General features: G+C 52.0%; 5 protein-coding genes across 5 annotated transcripts; 3 read left to right on the top strand and 2 right to left on the bottom strand.

The window, feature by feature from the left end:
- Positions 1-882: 882 nt before the first annotated feature.
- On the top strand, positions 883-2951 carry V8C40DRAFT_230151 (uncharacterized protein). The gene has a single exon (XM_083212637.1). It carries the CDS (start codon positions 1360-1362, stop codon positions 2758-2760), a length of 1401 nt encoding a protein of 466 aa, XP_083079178.1. The 5' UTR covers positions 883-1359; the 3' UTR covers positions 2761-2951.
- Positions 2952-3288: 337 nt separating this feature from the next.
- Positions 3289-6183, top strand: V8C40DRAFT_10612 (SacI homology domain-containing protein). The gene is made up of 3 exons (XM_083210727.1): positions 3289-3692; positions 3764-5499; positions 5567-6183. The coding sequence occupies exons 1-3, from the start codon at positions 3467-3469 to the stop codon at positions 5735-5737; spliced, it is 2133 nt and encodes a 710-aa protein (XP_083079177.1). The 5' UTR covers positions 3289-3466; the 3' UTR covers positions 5738-6183.
- V8C40DRAFT_230149 (uncharacterized protein) lies at positions 6164-10820 on the bottom strand. Its single transcript, XM_083212636.1, has one exon. The coding sequence runs from the start codon at positions 10360-10362 to the stop codon at positions 6658-6660; it is 3705 nt and encodes a 1234-aa protein (XP_083079176.1). The 5' UTR covers positions 10363-10820; the 3' UTR covers positions 6164-6657.
- Positions 10821-11020: 200 nt separating this feature from the next.
- Positions 11021-14383, bottom strand: V8C40DRAFT_230148 (isoleucine--tRNA ligase ISM1). Its single transcript, XM_083212635.1, has 3 exons — positions 14201-14383; positions 11810-14137; positions 11021-11740 (listed from the first exon to the last, which is right to left on the bottom strand). The coding sequence occupies exons 1-3, from the start codon at positions 14248-14250 to the stop codon at positions 11269-11271; spliced, it is 2850 nt and encodes a 949-aa protein (XP_083079175.1). The 5' UTR covers positions 14251-14383; the 3' UTR covers positions 11021-11268.
- A 149-nt stretch (positions 14384-14532) lies between these two features.
- Positions 14533-15532, top strand: V8C40DRAFT_230147 (uncharacterized protein). Its single transcript, XM_083212634.1, has 2 exons — positions 14533-14820; positions 14907-15532. Exons 1-2 carry the CDS (start codon positions 14586-14588, stop codon positions 15524-15526), a joined length of 855 nt encoding a protein of 284 aa, XP_083079174.1. The 5' UTR covers positions 14533-14585; the 3' UTR covers positions 15527-15532.
- The last annotated feature ends 1755 nt before the right edge of the window (positions 15533-17287 follow it).

The raw sequence follows: 17287 nt of genomic DNA, 5'->3' as shown, positions 1-17287 counted from the left end.
CCCGTCTGACCAAAGTGTCTCAGAGTTGGCAGTGGTTTGCTGTATAGGCTCTTATCTTCGTATATTAGCGGCCACACGGTGAGGTTACATTCACAATCAAGGCATCCCGCCTGCCGGGCTACCTGGTCGATTCCATGGCAAGGCCCGATTGAGGCCACTGTGCTCCATCTAAGGGCCATGGGTCGTGTCCACTGCGAAATGCACGGCTGTCCATCTTCATCAAACCCAGCTCGCTTAGGGATCCATTGAGATGCTTGCCAACACTAATACTAGTGGTTAATTGCTTCTCCAATATGGCATTTTCTTTTACTCATACTAGCACAAATGAGTAGTATTACAGTACGAGTACTACTCGTCCGAGTTGGTGGTGAGTGACATTTAGAAAAAGAAGAATCCAGTGATGCATTCGCTGCCGGCAGTGTGTGCTAGCCCTGGCTCTTACATCATTGCCCTTGAATTTTGCGACTCAAGACTCCATACGGGCACATACGAGACACATGAATTCCACCATTGACGGCAAATGGTGGCTATCAGTGTGTCATTGCCCTCCGCTAGGCTCTGGTTCGCCTCTCGCCTTCTCACCGCCGTATCTCGGACCATAACAAGGGATAATTGAGCCCTGTAGCTAAATCTTTTTACATCGCCGTTCAGCCGGGCTGGCTTGCATACAATCTCCATCTACATGTACTCGTACCTACTAGGCCGTGCTACATCGTCATTTTGCCATCTACTCCAATTCCAGCGTCACATCGCCGTAGCCGGCCCGCTGCAGAATCTTAATCGCCATTGATCTCTCGAGCGTGGCCTAATTAGTCTTTAACTGGTATCGCTGGTACTCTCTATCAAGGTATGTATGACATTACACTCGGTATTCATGCTGTGGTAGCATCAGCTTGCATCTTCAGCCTCACATCAAGCGTCTTATCTAATTGCGCATTTCGCATAGCACTTACATACTCTTTAACACTATTACGGCACCAACTACGGCACTTGTCCAAGTGGTGATAACCGTTACCATCAAGAGGCACTACTTAATCACCGTGTTACAAGTTAACATTGCCGCTGCCATTTAAGTGGTAACCTCAAAGGATCGCCAGCTTATATCCTGGGGGCTACCATAGCTCCCCCACGCGCAAGCCACGAGGTCGGAGTTTATCCCTCTCACTCTCTTTTAAGCTTCCATGGCCTAAAGTCTTTCTGTCGTATTCTGTGCAAGCAGTCATACAAAGAGTATCTGCATACTTCTTAGTCGAGCCGAGTAAAGAACTTGACCCTTGTCGCCAGACTCTGATGACCACATCGTAAGGCATACAACTCACGTCATATCATCCGCATCTCTTTATCTACAAGGGTTTCACAATGTTTGTCAGAGATATCAAGCGCTTGCTGTTACTGACAGTACCTATTATCATTCTTCTCTACACAATCATCACCTTTTACACGCGGTCCAAGGGAACAGAATGGATTCCGCCCATCATCGACAAATTCAATGCGGACCATGGGGGAGGCACTGCCGATTTAAACCATGAACAGGAGGCCCAGGCGCCAATAGGTTTTGGAAAGTCAGAAACATTTGAGGCACCAGCAGCAAATGCGCCACCGTCACATCTGCCCTTGAGCAACAGCTCTGCTCTCCCCAATATTCAAGCTACTCACCAGGAAATCTTCTCAATCTCCACCATGGACAAAAAGTACTTTGCCATTGACTTTGGTGAAGGGCACAAGGGAATGAACCCCAACATCATTCCTCACCCTACACTGGCAGATACTTGGATCGTGGTAGCACAGCTGGCACGGGGAGTAGATGAACAAAGCGTTTACTTCACAGAACTCGTGTGTCATGCTACTTTCCAGTTTGGAGTCCTGCGGTGCCTTGAGCCTCCGACAGCACTGCCCGTTCAGCCAACAGAAGGCGGGATATGTGAAGGCAAATTAGATTACTTCTCTGCCAACGTCGGCCCTCACGATGCCCGCGTTCTTTACGGGCCAGAATCACCGTATATTGTTTACGGGTCGAATTCCCAGTTCACTTGCTTTGGCCAATTTATTCAGGACTTTCGCGAACTTGTGGATTGGACCGGCCAGTGGGGTGGCTCAAAGGCTTTCCTCAGGGGCACAGAGTTGCAGCGACCTCTGCCATGGAATGCCGTGGAGAAGAACTGGTTCCCTTTCTGGGATACCGCCGGTCAGATGTATATCCACCATGACGTTGCACCGAAACGAGTCTTTTCTCGAGTTCTCTCGGATGGTTCAGCCAGTGCCAACCTAGCATTGCTCACCGAAGAAGAAGATAACAAGTGTCTTGAAAAATATTTGCCCAAAACAGTCTCCGAGAACGAATCAGTCCATCAAGCAAGCAACTCGCTCAAGGTTACCATGTGCAAGCGGACAGACGCAATTTGCATTGCCGATAAATCCAACACCTTTATCTTCACCATCTGGCAACACAAGTCCTTTTACAACTGGCACGCAGTCTACGAGCCGTACGTTATGCTCTTCCAAGAGCAGGCGCCCTTCGCCATCCAAGCCATGTCGAAGCGGCCAATCTGGATCCACGGCCGCCAGCAGTACCCGGATCGCCTTACTTCGGAGATGATTTACGTTACGTCGATTGCTTGGAAGAGCCCTCTTTTGAAATACCACGGATACCTAGATGACGAGCTTTTCATTGGATTTGGCATTGAGGATAAGGCGTCTGGAGCTATTGACATTACTGCGGAGGAATTGTTGGCGGGACTTGGGCTCTGCACTGAGGCATAAGGCAAAGAAACACAGGCGCAGTATACCCACCAAGGTGCCTTTTTTCGGTGCTTTCTTTTTTGTATTCTAATCTCATGTCTTAGTAGATATTTTCATTGTTGTTCTTACATTGAGTGTGATAGAATCTCGGCTGCCTAGTGAGGTAGAGAGAGGTTTATGATGAGACGACTACACTATAAAGTTAATCAAAGTCAATTCAAAATGCAAGATGCATATGTCCGGAACCCAATAAATGCTAATTCGAGAACGTATAAAATATTCGAATATCTTATCCTTGCCATCGCCTTATGATACGGTACTCCTTATTCAATTTGCATCATATACGAAAGGGGGAAGCAATCTGCTTTTATACGGCTGTTTTCCCCCTCAGGTACGTACCCGGATGGTTCCTGATGCCCCTCGCCTCTAAAAGGAGTTGCATATGTAAGCAGCGCCACCATTTCCCCCTTTTGCCTAGCTCCTCCTGTGGCTTTGCAGTGACGTTTGCCCACCAGTTGGTGAGGCTGTGCACTCCAATATCCTTTCTGAGGCCTTGCTGGCATTACAACATTCTCCCATTCCACATGTGATTGAGACGAAGACAGCTTGATTTGTTCATCACGCAGCAGACGGAAGTGCCCGCCTTTGCGAATTCGAGATTGCGGAGAGCTGTCGACAGAATTAGCGACGTTGTGCCTATAAATCACAGCTATAGCTATCTGCAGCCATGGCACATCTAGCAGCGGCCAAGCTGCCCTATCGCGACATCAACCTCAGGGTCACCAGCGACGCTTATACCTTTACCTCGCCCTCGTCTCCCGATGCACCGGCCTTGGTCATTGATCGCCCCATGGGAGACGTCCGGCTGGTCCAGGGCGGTTTCAATTCCTCCAAGCGCGCGACACGCGTGTCCAGCATCTCCGGAATCCTTGGCATCATCCAGCTCCCTCTAGGTCAGTGACAGCTCCATACCACCAATCATGATCCCTGATTGCACCTGGGACGAGCTCTAATGATACTCCAGACAAGTATGTCATCATCATCAACAAGGCCAAGCCCATGGGCAGGCTCAAGGGACAGATGGTCTACAAGGTTATCTCGACCGAGATTCTCCCTATGCGCGAGCGACAGATCCACGATCCGGACGAAGACACCTTTATAAACCTCCTCAAGACCTTCCTTGCTCAGGGTCCCATGTATTTTTCCTACTCGATCGACCTCACCAACTCGATCCAGCGTCAATCCCATGCCGACACCTCCCGACCCCTGTGGCTGAGAACGGATGATCGCTTCTTCTTCAACAAGTATCTGCAGTCCGAGCTGATCAAGTTCCGCACCGCAGGATCTCGTAGCCAGCCTGGCCCGCAACCTGCCATTGATCCCTACATTCTTCCTTGCATGTTTGGCATGTTTGAAATCAAGCAGACCAAGTTCAAGAGCACACCCCTGACTATCGTCTTGATTTCCCGACGCTCACGATACCGTGGCGGAACCCGATTCTTCACTCGAGGTGTAGACGAAGACGGCCATGTTGCCAACTACAACGAGACAGAGCAAATCGTCATCCTCAACGACAGCAGCAGCACTGGCCTTGGTGGATTTGCTGGCAGCAGTGATATGCAGAGTGGCAAGTTTGGCGCGTCGGCTGGCCAGGAGATGCAGATTCTATCTTACGTCCAAACTCGAGGCAGCGTGCCCACATTCTGGTCCGAGGTCAATAACCTAAAGTACACGCCGAAAATCCAGGTGCGCAGTACAGATGCCGCCCTCGCCGCTTCAGCCAAGCACTTTGAGGAGCAGATCCGCATTTACGGAGACAATTACCTCATCAACCTGGTCAACCACAAGGGACGAGAGTTGCAGGTCAAGGAGTCTTACGAGCAGATGGCCAAGGCTCTTGTCTCGATGCCCAAGGAGCGACGAGAGGCTGATCGTCTTACCGACGAGAAGTTTACCACCATCCAGCCGGGCTCAAGCCGCCAGCAGTTCGACCGTCTTCACTATGTCTACTTTGACTATCACAGCGAGACAAAGGGCATGCAGATGCACAAGGCCTACGCCATCGTGGACAGACTCCGGGACGCTGTCGATGCTCAGGGCTACTTCCGTGGCGTCGAAATGCCAGGAAACAATGATGGAAGGATTGAAGCCCGCAGCCTTCAGACCAGCGTGATGCGCACAAACTGCATGGATTGTCTCGACCGTACCAACGTCGTCCAAAGCATCTTTGCTCGTCACATGCTTGACCGCATGCTGCAAGATGCCGGCCTGCTCGCAAAGGGCTCATCGTTTAAGAATGAAGACCCCGCGTTCGAGTTCCTCTTCCGCAACATCTGGGCCGACAATGCCGATGTTGTCTCCACGGCATACTCTGGAACTGGCGCCATGAAGACAGACGTCACCAGGACTGGCAAGCGTACGCCCATGGGAGCCTTGCAAGATGGTCGTATTGGTCTCACACGATACTGCCTCAACAACTTCATGGACGGCCCTCGTCAGGACGCATACGACTTGTTCCTCGGAGTCTATCAGCCTGGGGAGGCCAACGTCGGCACCAACCTCATTTTCGGCGACAGGCGGCCGGTCCTCATCCAGGCTATTCCTTATATCCTGGCTTTTAGCATCTTCATCGTTCTCGTGGGCATCTTCACCAGACGGCCTCCCAATTCGAGCGTCATCCCCATGCGCATCTTCATTCTCTTCTGGTCCAGCGTGGCGGCCTGGTGCTTCCACTTTGTCTGGACTCATGGCATGCTCTATGTAAGCAACCGTCCCATTGTTCCCCTCTCCCCCTCCCTTAAAGATGAGACTAACATACGTTTTGCAGGTAAACTGGCCACGCTTGAACCCGCTCGGGTATGCCATCGATGGCTACACCCAGAACATCTCCAAGGCCAAGAAGGACGCCGTCATTGGAACCCTCGTCGCCAGACACGAGCGTGGCCTCAGCACCGCTCGGTTCATCAACGCCGAGGAGGGTAAGAAGAGGATTGAATAGATGTATGCTACACGATCTCGGGAAATAGATGATCTACGGCCTCCATTTCGACCCTTTTTTGCCCTCCTTTCCCCCTTATTCTTCTGTTCCCTTCGTCGCTGTTAGACTTTGCTTGCAGATGCAGCGTTATTTCATATAATCAATCACCCTTTAGCTCCTACTGGGACAATTACCGTCTGCAGACGGGGAAAAAACTCTCTTTGTAGTCTCTTTTTTTTTTCTCATCTTCTTCATTTGTTGTTACTATAAGGTTCTCATTTTCTTCTTAACATGGCCAGTGTCGTGGCCCCCTTTTCTACGTCCTTCATTTTAAGAAAGGAAAAAAGAGTCTAGACAAAGTCTTTTCTTAGACAAAGACCATTTTTCGCTCAGTCAAAAGATCGAAGAGGATGCAAAATATTAGAAGATACATAGTCAATATTATTATTTGCCTAATTTTTTTACTACTTTTTCGATTACAAAAGGTGTATGTTTTTTGTGGATAAAAATTAAGTTCAAGCCTTGATAAGTTGAAAATACACGTACAGTTTTGAGAAGAAGAGAAAAGGGGGGTTTTTAACACGTGAAATAATGAACATGTGCGTATTTTTGCTACCTCACTCCATGGCTATGCATCGGGGTCCTTATAGTTGCCAACCGCAACACCGAGACAGAAAATTCGAGACTGTAGAATAATTTGGGGTATCAGACAGAAAAATTAGAAGAAGAAATAATGGAAGTAGGAGCGTATAGGAGGAAAAGTTGTGGTTGAATGGGAGGGATTAACAGCTATAGCGCTGAAATATCCTGTGAGAGTGATGGTAATGCAATGGAATGTATACGGGGATACTGATGCTGGAGAGACTCGATCCAACATAGAATAAAGGGTACGAAGAGTTGGTTAGAGAGAATAAAGGAGACCAGTGGGTAGAAAGTGAGAATCACAGCCAGAGAAGCCATTTGACGCCCCGCAAAGCCCCCTTGCCGATACCAAGGAAGATGCGCAATATCATCACCATGAACCAGACATACCACATGAAGCCCACGAGCAGCCACTCCACCGTAAGCCAGAGCCCACGCCTCAACCAACGGAATCTTCTACGCCGCGTGCGCAGCATCTTGTCCATGGTGTCAATGACGTGCTTGATCTTGAGAGGCTGGCCGAGCATCAAGTCGCGGCTCGTCTCGTCCGCCTCATCAGAAGCCTTGCGCGCCAGCTCAGACAAGTCATCCGCAATATGCGTGCGAACCTCCCAAACACGCGTACGAAGGTCATGCGTCGTCTTGTCCCGGAAGTAGTCCGCCGAAGACTGCCATCTCTGACCCCACGTCTGGATGGCAACGCCCAGAGTGCGGGCGGCGAGAGGATACACCTCGCAGAAAGGCACCTGCTGGTCGTGCAGCTGGAGGCTGAGCTGGGCTTGCTTAGGGGTAAGCCTGGCAATGTCCGACCAGGGAACGCCGCCGGGTTCGTTCGGGGAGGTAGCCGCGTTCAGGGCGAGATTCTCCTTGCTGAACGGCTTGTGCTGCTCGTTGGCGCGACGGCGCAGTTCCATCGCCTTGACGCCGGAGCTGAGTATCAGAGCCCGCATCCTAGCGACTTCGCGCTTCGAAAGCCTCGTCTGGCCAGGGAAGCCGCGGTCTGCAATCGACCAATGCTCGCCCGGCAGTCGTCTATGCTGATTATCCTTGTCGCTGAGCGAAAGGGCTGAATTTCCACGCTTGTCGGCCGCATCGGGGGCAGTGCTACTGTTGTTCAACAAGGATTCAGACTCGGAGACGTCCGAGTCTCCTATGCGAGGTTTCTGCACAGGAGAAGACCCAGATGATGATGCGCTCCGGATTTTAATCAGCGGAGGTCGGAGAAGATCAAGTTCGGTGGCTCGACGACCGGGAGTTTCTGCGCCAGAATCAGCAGCAGCAGTGAGCTTCTCACCACCATTAGCGGCGTGGCGAAAGCTAGGCATACGATGAAATTGAGGCATCGTATCAAGGAAGTGCTTCGGTTGGTGCTGTACTTCCTGTGCCCTAGTGGAAGGCTTTCGCGACAGAGAAAAGGGTGCGGATTTGCGCCCCCTGATTCTATCACTATCAGACTCATCCGTTGTGTCGAGGTCGGGTGCTTCACCAGATCCCTCTTTCTTACGGATAATGTCTCCCAACTTGGAAACACCTCCTCGAAGCACGTTATCAATACGCGGCCCCTTGAACATGCCTCTCAAGCCAACGTTTTCGTCGGCTCTCAGTCGCATGCTTCCCGTGTTGCGGGCGCTTTTACCGCTGTCGGTTCCTGACAACAGCTTTCCAGCAGGGCTAGATTGACGCCTACCCAGAGTAGATGTCGAGCCTGAACGTGCCAAAAGTTTGTCACGCTTTGACGATCGCCCTTCTCCCTCATCTTCAACTTCATCGAGTACATAAGTGTCGTCGTTCTTGTCTCGAATGATTGACTTAATCTTGCTGAAGGGGTTTCTTGTGGGAGATGTTGATCGGCTCCAGGGTGGTGAAGGATCAGCGCTGGCAACTGACTCAGACTTGCCATTGCGAAGCGGCAGGATTTCCGGTGAGTTGGGAAACGAAGCCCGTTTGCCTGGAGATGACGAAAGATAATTGGCATCAAGACTCAGGCGCGAGGGAGAGCTCTTTTTGACCTTTTCAAACACAGCAAGTTTGCGTTCTGAGTCGCTTATTTCCGCCAGAGAACCTCTCCTGCTAGTAAATCGGGACGGCGGTTGTGAAATTCGTCTCATGTCTTGTGCCTCAACACTCTGGTCATCGGCGCTCTCGTTCGCCAAAGCCATATCTTCAAGTTCTCTTTCGCGTGCTTCCTTGGCCACCATTTCCATCATCTGCTTCTGCAGCAGGTCGTTTGAGTTGCTGGAAATTGTTCCCTTGCGAACAGGTCGCATCCTCCTCTTTGGCTCGCTGTCGTCGCTGTCTGAATATTCAGATCCAGAATCTTTCTTCATTCGCATTACTATATCGTGGCCATGCCCGGCGCTTCCATGTCGGTGGTGGAATCCTTTGATGTTCTGTAGCTTCTGTTTGGCACGCTCCTTTGTACTGCTATGAGACAATTCCGAGCGAACTTTGGACAACCCAAATTCTTTCCCCTCCGTAATAGTTTCGGTTAACTCATTGTCTCTGTTGTCTCTTGTTGTGAACGGCGAGATCTTGCTGCTAGTATCATCTACTTCTCGAGATAAAGGTCTACTCAAGTCAGAGTTCGCAGGCGGCGGGAAAATCTTTCGCCAATGACGGTCTTCAATAAGATGCTTGTGCCCGTTCTGCTCCAGCCAGTAGGCATCAGCAATCACATCGCAAGGATCCAAGATCCAGTCCACTCTCGGCCGCCGGGGCCTCGCTACGGCCTCGGAGGGCGAGTTCTGCAGATCGACATCTTCAGCGTATTGATAGGGGGGAATGGAAGGTCTCTCATCGACAAGCGACGTCCCGGCCAGCGACATTTGTCGATAGACGGTATCAACCCACGACCTAACGCACTCCACATCGCTAAAGCCCTGTCGCTGTCCATCAATGACCTTCCTCTCACGTGCCCGCACTTTGCGATTCCGAATATACTGCAAGGGGTTGTACTGCCTCCCTAGCGTTATAGCAAGCGCTTGTGCACCGGGTGCCAGCACAGGAGAGTCTGGGGAGCTACCCGACGAGGGTCTTTCGAGTCCTGGCTTGAGGGGCGGCAGCACATCAAGTAGTCTTCTGTACTGAGCCCACAGCTCGAGATGTACTTTAGCCTTGTGGGCTCTGGCTAGAGTCGAGGCAGAAAACTGCCAGCGGTATTGCGGATCGTGGGAGGATTCAAACGAGGACTGAAAGTTGCCGCTGTTTCTGGATACGGGAACCAGGGCAGACGGCTCTTGCAGTAAGCTTGGAGAATCAGTGCGCGAAAGCTTTCGCTGCTGCTGGAGATGCTGTCTGATGTTGCTTGAAGATGATGCGTCCGGGATAGGTGTAAGCCGCGGAGGGGCAGCCGTCCGAGAGGCATTTCGTCGAGAGGCGAGGCGGCGCGATTCGCTAAGGCTGAGAGCCATGTGCACAATCTGAGTGGAATCCAGATCCGGAGCAGCGAGCGATTCCTGATGGTGCGAGTCCGAGTATAGCCTGCCGTCGGCGGAATGCCCAGTGTTCGGAGGTGAGTTTGCAGGCTCTTCGCCAGATCGCCGAATAGGCGCAGACGAGTTTCGCATGCCCATATCATGTCCAGGGCCAGGAGAAGCCTGGAAAGCACCATCACGACCGACACCTAGCTGTAGCTGAGGAGCTGGACCTGGCGTGTGAGCAGCCCGCTGTCGACGAGATCGCCCTCCTCCAAATGCATCGTGTAGCAAGAAGCCTCCGCCCAAGCGGCCCTTGTGCTTCTTCTGTGCCCGCTCTTCTCGGTGTCCATGTCCGTCGTCGGCGTATGGGGAGGCCTCTCGGCGAGGGCTCAAGGCATCGTCGTCGTGGAACGAGTCGTCGTGGGGAGAGAAGCCGTCGTCGCGCTGACTGGACGCATTACCCGGCTTGCCCATCTCGTGGCTGCTATTCCGCCGGCGCTCTGGCGTCGCAGGGCCATCTCGTCGTCCGTCTCGACTCGCTGAATAATATCCTGCGGACCGAGGCGCAGGCATGTGGTGATCGGCCATTGCTTGGGCGCCGGTTCATAGTCACCAGCGCCAACGGGTTCTAGTGCCGTTGCGAATCGTCCCTACTGGAGGCTCGAGAAGGGACGCATGGCTAAGAATTCAAGAAGACAAGGATCGAAGAGAAGAATACAGCACAAATGGAGCTGGAGGAGAGTCAAAAGGGGGCTGTTAATGAGGGGTGGAAAGTTCCACTAGGGATAAGAAACAGGCGAGAAACGGCCGTTTGGCGATGCGCCAGCCAAAAACAGGGTTCACAGAGTAGCAACCAAGCTTTGGGAGCTACAGTACAGTAGAGGCAAAGATGTGCAACCGAACTACTGATCTTAGCAGTACCACTACGCTCCAGTAGTAATAGTAGTAGAAACCAGCTGCTTCTTGATCGAATTTTTGCAAATGCAGCCCGTCCGGCGAGCGAGGCGCAGCGCAAGCCAAGTTTTGTTGGACGCGCAACTCTCGCTTGTACCCGGTTGAAACTCGGACATTGCAAACCCAAATTGCTTGAAACGAATCTATCTGGTACTTGTCCCTTGCTTCAAAGGCCCGGTTTTTATTATGCCGGCATGTCACTGGTACATTCGATCGTGCATGCGAAGCACACATTGGAGATGCACGGTGATGTTATGCCGCCTTCAGTCAGAAGCCTAATTCCACCAAATCCGTCATTTGCAATTTGCATGTGGTTTGCCCGTTGACGGTGATCTGCGTCATTCATCAACATCGTGGGCGCATGTAGATGTAGAATGGAAATATCATGCCATTTTATTCTCTATAATTGTATTCATTTTCTTTCCACTTCTGTATATATCAAATCACATCTATCGTACAAGTAATCATCATCAATCGGGGGAGTGCGCTCGTACATACATTCGAACACATATACAGGTTTATGCAGCCATCATCAAAAGTTTACGAAGCTGTAGCCGCTGTAACATCTTCGCATCGTCCACACAGTCCGTCCTCCTCCTCGGCAACATATCTCCAGCACCGAGAGCATTTACTCTGCTTCGGCGGCAACACATGCACAACGCCCTGCATGCCATCCACGGCAAACTCCTTCGAATAGCACCAATCATGACCGTCGGGCGAAAGAGGAGTGTTGAGCTCCACAGACGATACCACAAACATGGCATCCAGCTCTTCCAAGTACTCCTTCAAAACCGTCGCCAAGCGTTCATCCGTAATGGAGATGCTCAAGGAGCACTGAAGAGAGCTGCCGAGCGCCTTCGATTCTCGGCCTTGCTCCAACCCCGCCTTCACCGCATCGTGCACAGCGGACAGGATGGGCAAATGTAGTCGTAGCTGCGCCTGATCCAGCGTCAAGCGCGCGGGATCAATCACATGCGAATTGTAGAGCTGCCGTGCCGGGTGTTCGAATGACCTGTGTGGAAACTTTGTTAGACACGGGCAACACTAGTGGACGACGAATCATATGCACGCAAGAACTTACGCATCTTCCACCATCCATGACGGCCTGTGAGACCAGGCCTCTTCAACCAGCATCGGCGTGATTGGTGCCAGCATTCGCAAGAATCCAATCAAGATGGGAACCAGGACACCGCCTCCATCACCGCAGTACAGACGGTCTTTAAGCCCTTCCAGGTAAAACGCAGAGAGATCAGTTGCAATCCATCGGTTAATCAGTCCGGCAGCCTTGTGGAATTCGTAGTTGCTATATGCCTCCCAGACCTGAGCCATGACGTCCTGAAGCTGCAGGATTGCGATTTGGTCAAGCTTTGTCAACGGTGCCTGGAGCGCAGATTGGTGCAGTGACCCGAGCAACATCTTCAACGTCGTGCGGTACTTGATGAGTGCACTATGTATCGGCTGCAAGATGGACGCTCCCACAAGAATATCCGATGTGAAGTCGCTGCTAGCCGCCCAGAGTCGCAGAGCATCGGCACCGAGGCCGTCGAATCGTGTAGCAGCATCATTCCCTTTGCTCTTCAAAGGGGGCAGCAGCTTGCCCTCCATGATTTCACTGGGGACGATGGTGTTACCTAGAGACTTGGACATTTTCTTGCCTTGCGCATCAAGCGTGAAGCCATGGGTGATGAGTGTTCCGAAAGGAGGTGCAATGTCGGTTCCAGTTTTGCCGTCTGCTTTTTGAGCTGCCACAAATGTTAGGAGACTGGACTGGAACCAGCCTCGGTGCTGGTCGGAGCCTTCAAGATAGACATCCACAGGACGCCCAATCTCAGTCCAGCTGCTACCGCTATCAAACCAAACATCCATCGTATCAGTTCCACGTCGATATGTTCCCTTGAGCGATGGTGCAATCCACGCTGCATCGTCTGGAGCATCTGAAAACCATGCGTCTGAAGTCTTTTGCTCCATAACAGATATGATGTGCTCGATAGATTCATCCGTCATGACAGCGTTTCCACTTTCATCATAGAGAGCAGGAATAGGTACACCCCAGGACCGCTGTCTGGAAATGCACCACTCACTTCTACCCTTAACAAAGCTTTCCAGGCGAACTCTGCCAGATTCAGGAACGAAGCGCACCTGGCTCAACGCCTGGAGAGCGTCTTCTTTGATGCTTCCGACATCCGCGAACCATTGCGCCGTAGCTCGGATAACCACAGGTTTCTTCGTGCGCCAGTCATACGGGTACTTGTGGACAAGTTTATGGGTCCAGAGCACATCCTCTCCAACCAGTTCCAGCACAGCTTGACTTCCGCCGTCAAGAATGGATGGCGCCGAAGTCAGTTTTTCGGGGTCGTCTGGGTAGGCCTCAGGAGTAAAGTGTCCTTCATCCGTAATGGGGGCGAACGCTTCGATACCCAACGCCGAGCAAGCCTGGTAGTCTTCTTGTCCATGTCCAGGTGCCATGTGGACGAGACCAGTTCCGGAATCGGCAGAGACAAAATCGGCATGAACAATGGGTTGCAGGGAAGAGGCGCTCCCTCTCAGCTTGTTTCGGTACAAGAGACCCGTTAGCTGGGAACCAGGAATCGACTTGGCAATGACCACTGCAGAGGGAATGTTCTTTGCAATCTCCTCAAGACGGCTCTCTGCGACCAAAAGTCCATCATTCCCGACCTGCAGCAACGCATAGTCAAGCTCGTTATGCACAGCAATGGCTTTGTTGGCGGGAAGCGTCCAGGGGGTTGTTGTCCAAATAGCAGCGTACAGTTGACCTTTGAAGTCGCTCAGTCCGGGAACCGAGCTCCAATCAGACAGAATAGGGAATTTAACATAGGCAGCAGTTGATACATGGTCGTCACGATATTCCAGCTCAGCCTCGGCCAAGGCCGTGCGGGACGATGTCGACCAGTAAACGGGTTTATGCTTGCGATATATGAGGCCACCGCGGACCATCTTCTGGAACACTCGAAGTTGTCTAATCTCGAAAGCGCGATCCATGGTTGTCCACTTATTATCCCACTCGGACATGACGGCAAACGACTGGAATCCTTTCATCTGATCCAGAATCGTCTTGCTCGCCAAACGCCTGGCGGATTCTCGAATCTTGGGCGGGCTCAATCCCTTGGTGCCACTCTCCCCGAGAGCCTTCATCTCAATGGGAAGACCGTGGCAGTCCCAACTCGGCCTGTACATGACTCTTCTGCCAGCCTGCACTTGTATCCTGTTGATCATGTCCTTGAGCGTCTTATTGATCGCATGGCCGGCATGAAGCGGCCCATTGGCGTACGGCGGGCCATCGTGGAGCACGAACGGGTTCTCTTTGGGCCGGTTACTCGTCTGCCATTGGTAATAGTTGTCGGTGCAGTCACGCAAGATCTGCTGCTGCAGCTTTGGATTCGGTCGAGCTCTAATCCCAAGTCAGTGAAATCGTCTCAACATCCCTCATCTCTCCTCCACATGGTCAGCTCACGGGAAGCTTGAGCGGGGCAGCCTCAGCGTCGATTTCCATGACTTTGACATGTTCGTACCAAAACCATGCCGGACGGCCGGTACGCGCTGGGCTGGAGCCTCAGTGGGCAAGATGCGACGTAATTGACGCTTTGCAACGGCGACTGCAAGAGAAATGAAGTTTTTTTTCTAAAGATCTCGCGACCACACCACCTCCCCGCGCCAATTGCGATGAAATGCTCCAATTGGGTCCTGCGGCGGGAGCTTATAGCGGCCTTGGACCCTATTTTTAGTGGATGGCGCGGGGCATTTGGCCCAGAGCCGCGATTACATCACCGAAGAGCTCAAGTTCCGTCTTTTCAACATTCACGCTCCCGCGATACAACTCGTAGAAACATTGAAACAGGATGGCACCCATACGCCGGTACCTGAGAATTACAAAGTATTCCATCCTTGAATGCAGGATATACTTGGACAACCCAGCGCTGGCACAGTCATGGCTTCTAAACCCCCGAAATCCCATTCTTCCACAGGTCATCGAAGCCATCCGACCTCTCGTGATACCCAAGCTCCGTGAAGAAAAAGAACGAAGTAAAAAGAAGAGCACAAAGAAGAAGACGATCAAAGATGTCATCGTAAAAGGTAAAGATTCTTCTTCTCAAGCTTTTTTCCGCCTCCGCATAATTGGCCTGGTCGGGAGCAAATGACGGATTCTAACCTACCAGCAGATGACTTTGAGGTTTCCGTCTTCTTAATGGAAACCGACACACGGCACTCTCTGCTCACGAAGCAAAAGTTCTTTCGGGACAAGGCCCCATCCGCACTGCAGTCCAACGCATCAAGGCTCATCGCAGAGACTAATGCGACTCCCATTGACGTGGATGCCAACGACTTTGCGCCAATCCGCATCGAGGAGGACAGTGACAACGAAGGCGTGGCGCTCAGCGATATCCCCTCCGCCAACACCAACACCAACACCCGCCGGCGCGCAAAGCGCCAAAGGAGCAATACCCTCGAAATCGACGACTCGGACGAATTCGAAGACGCCGGGGACGGCGATTCCGCCTCGGTTGTCGATGTGGATTCTGACGGTCATCAGCCTCTGCCAAAACGCCCCAGGGGCCCCGTGAAACTACCAGCAGCAGAGCCAGAGGGGGAGTTTCACGATGACTACAAGAAAAAGCTCGCAATGGACGTGTCATATGAGGGGTTCGCAATTTACGGCCGCGTCCTATGTTTGATCGTCAAGAAGAAGGAGAACAAGACACAGCAAAACCTTGGGGGCCAGGCCATGATGGAGAACTGGATCGCGTCAACGCAAATACCAGTTGGCGAAGAGGCCGCATGACTGACAAGGTGAAGGGGGGGAGGGGTGGTGAATCGGCCAAGAGGTCATTATTGATAATGCTCAACATTTATCGCGTCCGGAGCTGGAGGATCGTTTGCGTCTCGTCATCGGCATGGTCTCGCATAAAGGATCCAATTCGGGGCGCCAATCACTGGGCTGGGCAATTTTCGCAATGCGGAGACTGTATCTAGGCGCATGCGGGCGATTCTGGGCTGAGCGATGCAATGCAATGCGAAGTGATGCGAGGGCGTCTTCTAACCATACTGGCACAGCAGACGTACACCCACAGGTCAGTTGGTACTCATAGTATGAGAACAACATGCGGGATTCATCACCATCATGGGTCCAGGGCGGTGTTGAGAGTGTCCTGAGGCACATTATCTGCGGTTTCACAAATCGGTGGCCCAGTTTTGGTTCTCGGTCTCTTTTTGTTTTCTTTTTCCATCAAGTAACACAAAGGAACAAGGAAGCTGTTATCTGCCTCGGCACAATATAATCGGAGAATGGATCAAAGAAGGGTCTTGCTATCGCACCCATGCCGATTTTCAAACGTTTCAAACGGACACTCCCGCTCACCTTGCTCCGTATATCCTGTACATACGATACTCCCTCGTAAAAAGTCCGGGGAGTGAAGTAGCAGCAAGCAACAATGTACGTAAAAGAAAAAGTGGTGGGGATATACCCCCATTGATAATTAATATCGCACAATGGCAGCATGTGCGGAGGATATACTCTTCGCGGCAATTATCATTTCGAGCTTGTCAGTTGAGATTGACCAAATTAAGTTGCCTTGCCATGGGGTACGTTGTCTGAGGTTTGAACGGGTTTCCGGTGAGAGTCCAGATTTCGCCCGCGGCCTCCGCACGATAGGCCGATTTGTGCCCCAGAACGGGCCGTGATTTTTTGATCTCATACATGATGCGCCTGTCAGAGAGAGGGAAAAAAGGCACAAATCGCCGTGATTGGCCGGCAAAGACCTTAATTGCCTCGTCTCGAACTGCCACGTGAGGCGCCATGACAAGGCTGCGGCGCGTCTGATTGGTGTGGTCGAGGCAGAAGCTGCATCTAGCCTCAATGCTGTCGTTGACTTGCCTTGTGCCTTGTCACTTATTTTTAATTCACGACGAGAGATAACGCAGAACTGCGCCAGGATATCTCGGAGCAATGGATCATGTGCGCGCTTCTCCCATGTATGAGGTGGCATGTTCCAGCCGCGACGAGCCATTGGTGCAGGTTCAGTTGCAGCAAAACAGTCACGTCACCGCAACTTCGCGGGCCGGTCATGTAAATTAATTAATGAATTTGATCAGAAAATCTGCCGTGTGCCTCGGAACGGTCGCGGCAACAGGTCGCATCGCATCCATGGATCGCGCATTTACAGGCAGCGGGCGTATCGGCCGTGGTTGGCGATACTGCCAGATAGCGCCGAGCCGCAAGGTGTTGGGCGCCTATCGTAAGACGGGCTGATTGGTTACCAGGTCCCCCAAAGGGCAGCTGTCAAAGAAGGCGGCAGACATGGCAATCCATCGTACGGTTTCAATCTGCGTTGCAAGCAAGGCCGTGATTTACAATCCCACCGTACACACTGCCTGGGGGTTGTTGATTGCACGGCCCCCGCAGAAAGCACAGGGCAGAGGGGCTTTGCAACGACGGGCGGGAAGAGAGTCTTGAACTGGGTTTGCCGAGAATACCGCGACCCCCCAAAAAAGAGACATGCACAAGGCCAATGTACGGCATCGTTGCTCGCATGACAGCGCCGAA

Source organism: Trichoderma camerunense (genome assembly GCF_050948025.1).
Source record: "Trichoderma camerunense strain CBS 138272 chromosome Unknown V8C40scaffold_1, whole genome shotgun sequence".
Lineage (NCBI taxonomy): Eukaryota > Fungi > Ascomycota > Sordariomycetes > Hypocreales > Hypocreaceae > Trichoderma > Trichoderma camerunense.
The sequence above is the reverse complement of the archived record's forward strand: the minus strand, read 5'-3'. Positions and strand labels throughout refer to the sequence as shown.

What these genes read in the sequence shown, in the direction of transcription:
- V8C40DRAFT_230151 (XM_083212637.1), top strand. Translation starts at nt 1,360, where the DNA reads ATGTTTGTCAGAGATATCAAGCGCTTGCTGTTACTGACAGTACCTATT.
- V8C40DRAFT_230147 (XM_083212634.1), top strand. Translation starts at nt 14,586, where the DNA reads ATGGCACCCATACGCCGGTACCTGAGAATTACAAAGTATTCCATCCTT. An exon ending in CAAAGATGTCATCGTAAAAG is followed by an intron (nt 14,821 to 14,906) that starts GTAAAGATTCTT and finishes ACCTACCAGCAG; the next exon opens with ATGACTTTGAGGTTTCCGTC.
- V8C40DRAFT_230149 (XM_083212636.1), bottom strand. Translation starts at nt 10,362, where the DNA reads ATGGCCGATCACCACATGCCTGCGCCTCGGTCCGCAGGATATTATTCA.
- V8C40DRAFT_230148 (XM_083212635.1), bottom strand. Translation starts at nt 14,250, where the DNA reads ATGTCAAAGTCATGGAAATCGACGCTGAGGCTGCCCCGCTCAAGCTTC. An exon ending in CTGCCCCGCTCAAGCTTCCC is followed by an intron (nt 14,138 to 14,200) that starts GTGAGCTGACCA and finishes ACTTGGGATTAG; the next exon opens with AGCTCGACCGAATCCAAAGC. An exon ending in TCATGGATGGTGGAAGATGC is followed by an intron (nt 11,741 to 11,809) that starts GTAAGTTCTTGC and finishes GTTTCCACACAG; the next exon opens with GTCATTCGAACACCCGGCAC.
- V8C40DRAFT_10612 (XM_083210727.1), top strand. Translation starts at nt 3,467, where the DNA reads ATGGCACATCTAGCAGCGGCCAAGCTGCCCTATCGCGACATCAACCTC. An exon ending in CATCATCCAGCTCCCTCTAG is followed by an intron (nt 3,693 to 3,763) that starts GTCAGTGACAGC and finishes ATGATACTCCAG; the next exon opens with ACAAGTATGTCATCATCATC. An exon ending in GGACTCATGGCATGCTCTAT is followed by an intron (nt 5,500 to 5,566) that starts GTAAGCAACCGT and finishes TACGTTTTGCAG; the next exon opens with GTAAACTGGCCACGCTTGAA.